At 50.5% G+C, this 12,082-nt stretch overlaps 1 protein-coding gene across 1 annotated transcript; it reads right to left on the bottom strand.

Annotated features, from left to right (window-relative positions):
- Positions 1–1,740: 1,740 nt before the first annotated feature.
- Positions 1,741–8,233, bottom strand: LOC126540966 (solute carrier family 22 member 7-like). The gene is made up of 3 exons (XM_050187783.1): positions 7,799–8,233; positions 3,376–4,753; positions 1,741–1,838 (listed from the first exon to the last, which is right to left on the bottom strand). The coding sequence occupies exons 1-3, from the start codon at positions 8,231–8,233 to the stop codon at positions 1,741–1,743; spliced, it is 1,911 nt and encodes a 636-aa protein (XP_050043740.1).
- Between the last annotated feature and the right edge of the window lie 3,849 nt (positions 8,234–12,082).

Genomic DNA, 12,082 nt, shown 5'->3' with positions numbered 1-12,082 from the left:
CAGTTGCTTCAAAGCACGACAGTGCCTGCGGAAAACGTCGTTCAAGACGACGAGTTCTCCGTGGGGCCGCGCAGCGACCTCGGATCGGGACCAGCTGCGGAAAACTCCGTTGAAGGCGATGGGTTCGCCGTGGGGCCACACAGCGACCCCGGATCGGGACAAGCCTTTTCAGTACCACCAGCTAGTGTTTCTCTCTCACCGCCGACGTCGCAGGCTGACACTGCACGGGGCGACGAGGATCGACGCTACCCAATTAGAAATCGTCGACCACCTGATAGGTCCCAAGCAAGAACGTGAACTTTGATAGTTTCATAATAAAAGCGGAGGAAGTGTTGTGTCGGCGATAGCGCGCCTGATAAGCAGACTGCTGTTAGTGCGCATGTGCGCACAAGTACTTATAATGTCTTGCTATGTGCGTGAACCGTTGATTCTAGATGTAACCAGGAGCCCGTAAGCTTCGGGCAATAAACACCGTTTTCCTGTTTGATCCCTTGCCTGGTCACCCACTGACATGAGATACAACAGTAACCGGAGGTTAAATAGAAGCAATTCCATTGAAGAAATCTTACTGATGCTATGGTAATCATAGAATGGATGACTCCACAGCAAATTGCAACACATCCTGCTCATGGTGTTCACTGGTTTTACCATATTTCGCCTCAGATTTAGAATAATCAGTGGAAGACAGTGGGGAACTCCTACGTCTCTTGCGGATCGTTCTAAGCTCCATGTGTACAAATGCATGGCTGGTTACCGCAGTCGCTGATAGCGGAGTGCGCACGGATGTACCATATTCAATTTCTGCCTGACTGTCAAAGTTTCTTTTGAATGTTGAGCAGAAATACTAGTTAAAGTAGGGGCAGCGGCAGTAGAGTGCGATTGTAGGAGGCTGTTGAATTTGGAAGTTATCATCTCACGGATACCTTCGGCAAACTTGTTTCAAAGGTCGCTTTATAACAATTGGTATTGCTCTATCAATGACTGTGGCTACCGCGGCCGAAACGGTGGCTTCTAGAGATGTGCACTGACGGGGTGCAGCGGCTGCGTCATCGACGTCACGCTCTTTAATTTCTGCTATTGCTTCCCCGCGGGAACAATGGCGTTTCTCCACAATCTCAAGCGCTTGAATTTCACGGCCTCGCGCGGGGCAGTTGCGATCCGTAGCATTATGTGCTCCATCGCACAAGCAACACCTTGGTGCGCCTACGTCGCATCTCTGAATATCTGCACGCATTCGCACTGTGTCCATATTTCCAGCAGTTTCGGCACTGCAGTGGTCTCGGCGTCAACGTCTCCACGCGGAATAAGTACGACCATGCCTTCGCCTCAGATCAACGCCTTAAACCGGGGAACGAGACAATAGCGCTCTCAGTTGGAATTCCGTTATCACCCACTGCCTTATTGCATCTGTAGACAGGAACAGCACCAGCCGGAGGGAGCACCTTCAAAAAGGCCTCTGAAGTTCGATTGGTGTGTACCTCACCAACAGAGCCCTTCACGCATGAGAGATGAAAAAGCACGAAAGTACTAACCCCGATGCTAGTGAATCTCATGCAGTGGAGCAAATCATTGAGGCACTGCACATTAGATGACTTGCACAGAATGCCAGTCTTGCCAAAACGCCTCACGTCCGAGAAGCCAATGAAATGTTCCGTTGTAGCCCGCAGCTCCTCCACAGCTACAGTCAACCGAATGGATCCACCATCTGCGGGAACGAGCGCCACGGGCAAGGTATTCACTCTATTCCGAAGGAAACACACCAGAGACACCGACGCAGCGGGACGGCTTGCGGACCAGGGCGAGTCCTGGCAGGGACCGGAGATTGGCATTCACGGTCCCTGGAAAGGAAAGGAAAAGGGGAAAAAAAGCAGCCTATAGAATTAACAAAGCACTACAATCAGTTAAAGTGTGGCCAATCCCCTCTCGGACAGTGCTGCGAGCTTCTCGTTCAGTTGGAAAGAGACCGTTGATCATCCGCCATGCTTCTACTTTATTGTCTTCTCTCGCGCTACCTACACGTGAGTTGTCTTCGTCGCCGGATCTGGAGACGACAGTCGGCCGCTACAGGTTGATTATTCCTCAGGAGGGGGGAGGGTTGGATGCTTAGTCAGCCGCCTATTCTCCATCAACAGTGCATCTCGCGGGTATTTTTTTCTGTACGGCAAGCATGAATAATGAAAGGAAACAATAAAAAATAATTGTGCATCAAAGTACCATATAAAGTACACTCAGTGAGCGAGAATGAAATATTGTGAGTACTAGGTAGAGCGTTTAATACGCACGCTTTGCAAACGTGATAAAAGGGCTTCGTTTTTTTTTTTTGTCTTGCATGACGCACCTGCGCTGCGTTGCATACGAGACGCAGCTTTCAGCGCTATCACCTACAGCCTACTCTATCTCTAACGAACGTCCTGAGATAGAGTGGCGCGATTGAATCACTCCAGTGTAACACAGCGGCACAGTTCATATTGTTGTACAGTTCGATCACATCGTTACGAAACCTGGAGCTTCTCAAGAACGACGTCCCAAAAAACAGTAACCTTGGCAATAAAAATATCGACAATGTAGATGACCAGTGTGCATGAGCACTACCACGTCATCGACCAATGCCGAAAGAAGCGCTCGCACTTGAAGGCGCTCAGGCGCAGAGGCCATGGTGAGTCATGCGCACCCGTTCATTAAATCGAAGGTACCTGGACCCGGACAACCCAAGCAAAGCGAAATTATTTCTATAGGTAAATTGACGCACAACAAACAAAATTTAGAATAAATTATGCATTGTACTCCTGTAGAAAAAGAATGCCCGCTCCCACACATCACCTAAACCTTCAGAAAGAGGAGGGATCAATTCAAGACTTCTATAAGCTACACACACTGCTATTAGTACCATAGGAAACGGTTATACAAATACGCAAAACAAGTTCGCTACTAAATACTCCCGCACACCCATGGTGGCTGCACAACTGTTCAGTCAATTTCACTGGGGGCTTAAATTGCAGGTAATGTCTTACTGAAAACTGGAAATTCACAACACTGCCGTTCTCTTTTCATAATATAATAGAACGTGCAAACCTCCGAAGAAGGCAGCCGCTACACATCAGCAATTCGGAACAAAGGGGTCAGGAACAAACAACGAACAAACCATCAAATTTCATTGAAAGTAAATAATGTATTGCTGAAGAAATAAAAATGACGACAGATTCTCGAAAGCGTGCACAAAAAGAAATAGTTCTACCACAAGCTTCATTAGCAACTTTTCAAGGCTTTATGCAGCAGCTTCGCTTTCCTATTGCGACGAAGGAGAGGCCGCTTGTTTTGGAGTGGGTTTGGAAGAGGCAGTCATTGATCTTGCTTTCGAGCGGCGACGGTGTTCACGGCGCTGAGTCTTGACGCAGCTCGGAGAGGCGATGGACTCCTTCAGCGCCGCCTTACGCTGCTGCGGAGACGTGACTTCCGGCTCGAGTGGCTTCTTTGGCGGGCGCTTGACGAAAACTTCCGGGAGCCACTGAATGGCAGCGGTGCTGGCGAAGACCACGAGCGCCAAGATGACGCCAAGGGCCAACTGATGCCCCTTTACTGCATCCTTGTTTACGACGACACCGAGAAAGCCTCCCACACGTCCACAACTATAGGCAAAGCAAAGACCAGTGCTGCGAATGGCGATGGGGAACACCTCGGCCGTGTAACCATAGGCGATGCTGAGGCAGGCCGAGCAGCATGCCAGCACCAAACTGCGAAGGATCGGGATCACGAACGAGAAGTCCAGAGACTGCGCCACGGCGTGGGCGGCCGTCAACGAGCACAGCAGCGCCAACATTCTGGTTAGTGTCTCGCGCTGGCCCTTCTTGACTATGACCTGGCAGGCGGCGAAGTAGACACAAGACTGTAAGGCCAGATGAGCTGCTGCCTGGTGCACGCCGATAAACTTGTCCTTGAGCATGAAAATGTAGAACACGAACGTGAGGCTAACAAAGCATATGACCACGGAGGTAGCCTGGCGTCGGAATACGGCCCTGTGTGCGGCTAACTCGATCCCCGTTTCGCTTTTTAATGGCCCTGCAGATGAGGTCGTCTGCAGGTTTTCTTGCTGTTTTATTTGGTGCCGAAGGAAACGGAGCGAGATTCGGGCTTTCTCCATGTTGACTCTGTTGTCTTTTGCCACGATGAGCATCACCTGCTCCCCCTGGCGCCACAGCGATTTGCTGAATAGCCAGCTGGGCGACTCTTCTAAGGAGTAGCACAGAAGGACAAGTATGGTGGTCGGCAGCACGAGAACGGCCTGCGCAAGCGCCCACCGTGGCTGAAGGGCGCCAACGGACCACAGGAAGGGTGCGGGAATGGTGACGCCGATGCCCGTGGCCCAAACGCAGTAGAGAGCGCGCCGCTCTTTTCCCGTCATCTCGTAGAGGAGCACGCAAAGGATCATGGTGGCAGAGTTGCACGAACCAGACACTAGGAGCCGGGCGATGAGGAAGAATGGAAAAGTCTCCGCCACGGCCACGGTTAGACTGGCGCTGAAGAGCGTCCCAGTCATAATGAGGATGACGGGCCGACGCCCCCAGTGGTCGGACAGCGCACCGGAAGCTGGAACGAAGGCCACCGCCACCAGCATGAAAAGGATGACGGAAAGGTGACGGAGCCACTGTCTCCCGCACACCAGGTCCCACTCGCTGATAATACTGTCAGCGCGGTTGCCGGTGTCGTAGTCCCACTCTTGGCACTCCACCACCCGGCGTTCTGCTGACGCGTTTTCCTGCGTTGTTTGCATACGACGGAAACATTTCGTCAGTTCAGCTCACTTTTCCTAGAAAGCTCATTCAAACCGCATGTCCCGTCTGTCCGTTGAGGGGTTGCTTGACCTGTTCTTATGTTATCTCACGTGCACTTTTGTACATTGCTGAATGGTGAAGTGTTTCTTGAAAAACTCGGTGTCTCTATTGGTTTCTGCATCGCTCCGCTGCTAAGTGATCTGTCTCAAGTAGCGAGAATGCTCACTTTTGTAGGCTAGACTCATCTGTCCAGCAGACACATCTGCTTTAAAGGGCCCCTGAAACGGTTCGGACAAATTTTGTAGACGCGTATGGTACAGCTTAAGTAGAACATTCGCCCCACAATTTAAGTGAAGCGTTACGTAGTAATGTAGCTACAAGCGATTACAAGTTACTCTCCTCCCTAGCAGTGCTTCAGTGGTTCTGCGTCACGATGCGACGTCACATCGTCCGCTTCCGGTTGTTTTGGAGCCCGCCCCCACCCGCGCGAAACGTCTCCGCTAGCGGCTTGGCCGTCAACCCCAACCGAGAGCTATTGAAGCAGCGTGCGTCGCGAGCATTCTGTCGTAGCGCCGAACGTGCCTGGTATTCCGATAATCACACACTAGCAGAACGTTTCGACGGAACGGTGAAGGCATAAACTCAAGCTGATGAATGAACTTTAGCGTAGACGTACGTGAGCTGCCTGATCGGTCTCCACGGTCCAGCCACCCGTGGCGCAGAGCTTAACCAGCCAAAGAAAGAGCTAATATTGCTCTAACCAAATATAAAACATTTTAAACCTTTACAAAAACAACGTGTTAACGATTACACTCCTGCGAAAAATTTACACCAGCAGCAAAGAAGTATACATTTTGTTACTGCTACTGTGTGTGGTTGAGCTCTGTGCCACCAGGTGGCTGCACCGTGCAAACCATTCACATTTTCGCTTCTGTTCATCCCCTGAAACGACACGCAAGGGGACACGGCCAGGCCCTGTCCTCTTGCGCTTGCGTTTACCCTAATACCGGACTCGCGAAACGCTATTGCGTTAGTAACCTTCCGGTGTAAAGTGACGGCCGCAATCGCGCAAATCCTGGCGCCCATCAGTTAGCGGCTGTCCAATGCGCTGCAGCCAGTGCGCTCGTCTACTGGCTTGCAGAAGGACTCGATGTCGCAGCTTGACATATTGCCAGTCGCTACGTTTGCAGTCCACAACGCAACAAAGTCGAATCATAGCGCTCGCGAAAAGACAGACCGACACTGACTGCGGAGCTCTCGTCAAAGACGGAGCACGTTGTACCACAAGCAGGCGACACTACCTGTGTGCCGGAAGTGCTTAAGTGTACTGAAAAATTTTTCTTGTGCATTCTCTTGATGTTACTTTCTTTTTATAAAAACTAATTAACAAACATTCCAACTATTACAAACATTATTTGTTTACTATAAAGTTGGGAAAATTATCGATCACTTGCCCTGGTAAGCCAATCGGATAGCTCGCCCCACTGACGTCACATGGGCGATTTCCGTCATATGGGTAGGGGCGGCTTAAAATTCCGCCGAGATGTGTGCTGCGATCGGCAGCGATGTGCATTTTTAAAACCTTATAATAAATTACACGCTTTACGCGGTGCACTTAGATGTGTCAATTAATGATCAGAAGGACCTACTCTAACGACTCAGTACGTTTGTAGAAAATCGTCAAAATCGTTTCAGGGTCCCTTTAAGTAACGCAGGTGTCTCCCGAGAAAGATTCGATGTCGCTTTTTGAAATCTACTTTCCCGTTTCACGTAGACAGTGTAGGTCGCAAATACGAGCCGCGAGCACGGAAAGGGGTTTGGCCGTACGCACCTGCCCACAGTAAGTTGGTTAAGGGGCTAGTGGCACACGCATTCCTAAGGGCACGCGCTAAGCAGCAACTGTCACATGTCACCGAGCAATCGGTTTCCTACCACAGAGAGCGCGACTAGAGCAAGCTGCGTACTCGCTCCCCCCCCCCCCCCCCCCCCTCCTATCTGGTCGGATCGATCAATAAGACACTGCACAGATGATTAAGAACCCTATAATCGCGCCTACATGACACCCACCAACGGGACATACTGCAAAAGCAGTAGCGGAAAAGAATGTCATAGTAACCCCATATTTGCATTGGGTCTCGTACATGTTCATAAAGATAGCTCGGCGCGCAGGCGTACCTGTCTGTGCTCCGTCTAAACTCCCGCGATTACGTGGCATGACAAATCGAGCCAGTGAACAGACAAGTGCGTGCACCGACAAGCATCAAAATCGATTGGTTGACTGTTGTAAGGGAGCTGCGTATGATATTCCTCTCTTCTGGTGTCCAAGAATGTGCATCTGCAGAAACATTATCTGATGGTAAGAAAAGGCAGATATGCTTTTGTCGTCCGACTTGCGCTCAATGTCATTGCATTTTCCACAGTCTAAAGCTACGGGAGTTATCGCCAAACGTCACAAGGAGTATACAACAATAATTATAGAATCCGCAGCCTCAGCCGGAAATGGCGCGGCTATACATCAGCAAGCCTTCAAAACCCATTTCTGAAAAAACAAGTGGCATACATAGACAGGTCCACGGGTAACATGACACGATATGTTCGCTTGTAGATCTCGGGCGAAGCTTATTTCACCGCAAACGCATCTACCGGCGTTAATTAAATCATCTCTAAATCTTCCGAAATGGGGCTAGGTTAAGCTACATTGGATTAAGTTAGGCTAACCTAACGGGCAATTGGAGGGATTTAGAGAGGATATATTTGGATGCTTTGGGTGGATTCGCTGTCAAGTCCGCGATGCCCGTCTCTGTTTCTTGTTATCCACGTGTCTTATGATTGGCGTTCATGCCTTCACGAGTCTGTGGAACCTGTGTAAGTGAAAATGAACATTCGGTTAAAAGTCAGCGTTTGTGTCTGTGAGCATTATTCGTCTAATATCACTTTTCTGCGCTTTAGACGCATTCATTAAGGCCGTTGGCCTACTTCGGTCTAATCAACGTGCCGCCTATCACACTAGGTTGCATTTTCTCACTCACCGCGATCGGCGGGTCGTACACGGTGCACTGACTGAACCGCCCGTCGGTGTCGACGGGGATGGCTGCATTCCTCCAGACATGCACCGGCAGATGGCGCATGTTGTCGGGAGGCCTGCACCAGTGGTCCACGGGTCTGCCGATGAGCTCGTAGGCGAGCGCCTGGCTCAGCATCACCGCCGCAGCCAGCGCCGCGGAGATTAGGACGCGCATTTGGTACCGGCCGTTGCCGAGGATGACGTGCGTGTTGTCCTCGATGGCTGCCGCCGAGCCTGTTTCCACGAAACCCTTGAGAGCGCTGCCGACCGGAACCGGACTGGCCGTGTCAGGCGGCACGGGTGCCTCATTTTTCTGCAAGCCTGGCTTCTTAGGTGACTCTAGGCATGGGAACGAAGATGGACTAGAGGGCGAACTCAGGGCCGGCGTTTTCGACGCCATGATGCTTCTTCTTCTTCTTCTTCTTCTCCTCATGTGACGCGTTGCCTCGTGAGGAGCTGTTCTTTGCTTTTTGACGTAAGCATCAGTTTTATCGCTGTTTTTATTATTTGTAAGCCGCAGCACAACATTGATGCTAACCTTTCTAATTTCATCCAAATCGCTCACCATTTTTTTTTTTATTTCAGAGGGCATGCTCGGGCAGTATGTTGGTACGAAACGGAAGGTATCCATTATGGCGTTGAATAATTTCATTTCGACTTCCTAATTGTGATCCTATACCGATAAATGCTGGACAGCTATATAATTGTACATACTGCAGGCCCATAGGAGGGCTGTTGCAGTTGCACTGATTTTCGTAAAGAACACTTTCAAATTCGTTAATCGGGGGTGAACGAAGGCAGCCAAGTAAGGAACTCGATACTTCTATAGTGCTGGGAAAGAACCTTTATTTGAATGTTTTTGTACGGCCATATAAAGGGTTAAGTTTAAGCTCGTGGTGAAATCATTTATTTTTCATTTAGACGCTCCACTTGCGCACCGATTACCGTGGTGCATTCTCTACCGCTGATAAGATTATATTTTTTCTTGATGACTTAATCACTAACAATAAACTGCCGTTGCCCTTTCGTTCGTGCTTCTGTTTACGGTGCCTATTGTAAGCTCGATGAGTGAAACTCTTATCTTCACCCTTTTGTTGCTTCATTCCATCAAAGAGGCAGTCTAGGTTGACGAAGAAACGACGTTTTTTTTTTTCTTTTTTCTTTTTTTTTTTTACCAGCGGAGCTGTTTAAGCTTTTAGTCCCGCCGTGAAGCGTTACCAGAAAACTCGGCATTGCTGTGTGGCGCCTCACGTTGCTAGCAATCACCTGCGAAAGCACCGAACCACGTAACCTAACCTCCTCGCACCCCACGCCCGTAGAGCGGAGTCGTGACGTGACAGGTTAGTAAAAGCTCGGAACAGCCGACGCAGCGACAAACCTCTCGGCTCATCTACTCCTTGCGTTCATGGGAAGACTGAAGAAAGTCCGGACGCCCGAAGAACAAACGGCTTACCAGGAAGAGCGCCGTACTGCCAAGCGAGAAGTGTTGCATCGCTGCCGAGCTGATCTGAAACACCGAGCCGAAGCTGCAGCTGAGAAGAGGCGACGCCGAGTCGAGGTTCTCGAGTTTGAGGAATGCGAGAGTCGGGGCCTGAACGCTCTTCGTCGCCAAAAAAGCGATCCCGGCCTGCGACTGCTCGAAAACTTCCAGCGTCAAGCTGCCGAGACAACTTAGTAAAACATAGCCTAACCTCGCAAAACCTCGAAACAGCTTAGTCAAGCCTGCTACAACCTCGAAAAACCAACGAACGACTTAGCCAAGCCTACCAACAACTTAGCCAAAAACCTTGCATAACCTCGCAAAACCTACAAACAACTTAGGAAAGCCACGTAATAGCTAGGTGATCACAGTGAGTTCACAAACTCCAGCCTTGCACCACTAGAGCAAGCTGCGCGCGTATTTTTCATCAATTTTCCGAACATAAGTGAATCAACATACAAACACAACCGGATTTCTGCAATGTACGTTAATGAGGATCGGTGGAAGGGTCCCTGATGCCAAGCATCGTAATCTGGTTAGTTCATGGGGGGAGGACAACTGTAGGACCACTGTTTTTGAAGCGACACCGAATGTGGTTGAAGGCAGAGTAAGTGAACAAGAGATGTGCGATGATAGCTACCGATGCGCAAGCCTAAAATACGGACGGCCTTACGAATGTTTGTGTAACACTATTTGCAGGTAGCCAAGGTGATCAAGCTTGGATTCGACGCGCAGTAGCCTATACAATTAGCATACACATATTTCTTCCCCTCTCCTCGTTGCACAGGGGAGGGCATAAAAGAGAAGAAGAAAATGTATATTAAGACCCCTAACTAAAGGGTAAAACTCGCACCGTGCCATTCTCTAAGCCTTTTCAGCAAGAATGTCCTGTTGAGGAAGAAAGAGGGAACGCATGTCGCTACCACTTAACAGGCCATATCGTTCTCTGAAACGTCAGCTGTTGGCACAGTTCATGACAGTGAGAGAAAAATCTTACGATGCTCCGAGTATAAGTTTGAATATACTGTAAATAAAAATTGAGTATGCTTGGCTAGGTGTCGCAACAATAAACAGCATTAATCAGTCACGCTTAAGTAATATAGAATTCTGGCTTTGAAGTACAGGTTCTTCCCGATGCAATCATAGTTGTTCGTCACTCGACAAACATTGAAGTCGTTGAGAACTGCGGCGACTCGCAAAGCGCTATGAACGAGATGAAACGAGTAAAAAAATATCTGCATTAGCAACCTCGTGTTGATATCTTTGTACGCGATAGTTTGCGCCTTATGACAAGACACGCGCTGCAGATTTCAGTGACGAGCGCGTCCATCAGCCACCATGGGGACCTTGGAAATGAAGCGGTACTTTTATTCAGCAAAAAAATCTGTTGATTCACGGAACATGACATGCTCGACCTTGTAGAAAAGGTGCCACAGCACCACAGTACGTTGACAGGCGCATACCTCAACTTCAGCTGGAACATACGCGCACTCACTTTTTATAATTGTTGCTATGACATGCGCCTAACGCGACAAGCTTCTCAAGGTGCTGGTGTGCACCACGACCGTACTGGACGACACGCGTAAGGGAGCAAGCGGGCACGCGTCGTGCAGTCCGGCAGTGCAAGTACGAGAGAACTTCCACTTCGGCACTTGACGAGAGTGGTCGCTTCCCCTTGCTCTCTCGTGCGCTGGAGTCGACGCCTTCAGCGTTCAGCAGAACGCTCGCTTGCGTCTCTGTTGTCGCTACTCGGCGGTCAAGAATCTGCGATGGATTCTGTCTCACCGCTTCGCCCTCGATGGGCTCGCCACCGCAAAGCGGCCAGCGAGACATCTATTGACCCGCTTCTGTTGTGTTTTGAAGTTTTGCGCGAACGTTCAATGCTCCGGAGCAACGACGTTGCCACGCTTGTCACCTCATAGCTTGTTAGTCAGGAGTCGGCAGTTTTGGCGCCCTTGTCCGACCATGGGTACACTACCGACGAGGCCCTTGTGCCGCGCCTACAGAACTGACACCTGAGCTTCCTGCGGCAACTGGAGACCATCGCTGCGCTGAGCCCCGCCTATAGAACTGCCACCTGAGCATGCCGCGGCAACTGGGGACCATCGCTGCATACTTTCCTTAAAGCCAGAGACAGCCCTCCCTTCGTTGTCACTCCCGACACGGCGACGTGCCGCAAACGTTGACGAGAACACGAGGACGGCATTGACCACGCGGTGTTCTGCAGGCAGCTTCCTCCACCCCTTACTGAGACCACGACCAACCAGGCAGCTGTTCCCGAGCCGCGGCAGCGATGTGTCGTGGTCGTTCCGCCGAGGGAGCAAGTCGTCGTGACTGCCCGATGTGTTGGCGTTTCGTTAGGAAATACTAGCGGCACGCCAGCCGCGTCCCAGCTCTGCTGCAGCGTTTGTAGCAGAACTAGGACGCTACAAGGTACCTTGTAGACCATGGCACCCGCTGTTGTATTCACTGCTATGCTCAACGGCGCTGCACCTGCTGCCCGAAGCCCCGCGATGGGGCGACGGTGAGCAAGCAGGGCTTTTCCGACCCCACATCGCTCTAGGACGGTGGCTTCACCATGGTCACTCCGTATTCCCACCATCACCAATCGCGAGGTTCAACACGAGAAACCGCCAGCCTTCCTGCTGCTTCCACGTTCGCGGCGGCGTCCAACAGGGCGCTCAGCAAGGATATGCTGGCACGGTTCTTTTACGGGCAGCCACAGCAGGCACCTTTTGCCAGGTGCTCTCTGAAATTTCTGGTGGTGTC

This window comes from Dermacentor andersoni, chromosome 2 (genome assembly GCF_023375885.2).
Source record: "Dermacentor andersoni chromosome 2, qqDerAnde1_hic_scaffold, whole genome shotgun sequence".
In the NCBI taxonomy this organism is placed as follows: domain Eukaryota; kingdom Metazoa; phylum Arthropoda; class Arachnida; order Ixodida; family Ixodidae; genus Dermacentor; species Dermacentor andersoni.
The sequence above is the reverse complement of the archived record's forward strand: the minus strand, read 5'-3'. Positions and strand labels throughout refer to the sequence as shown.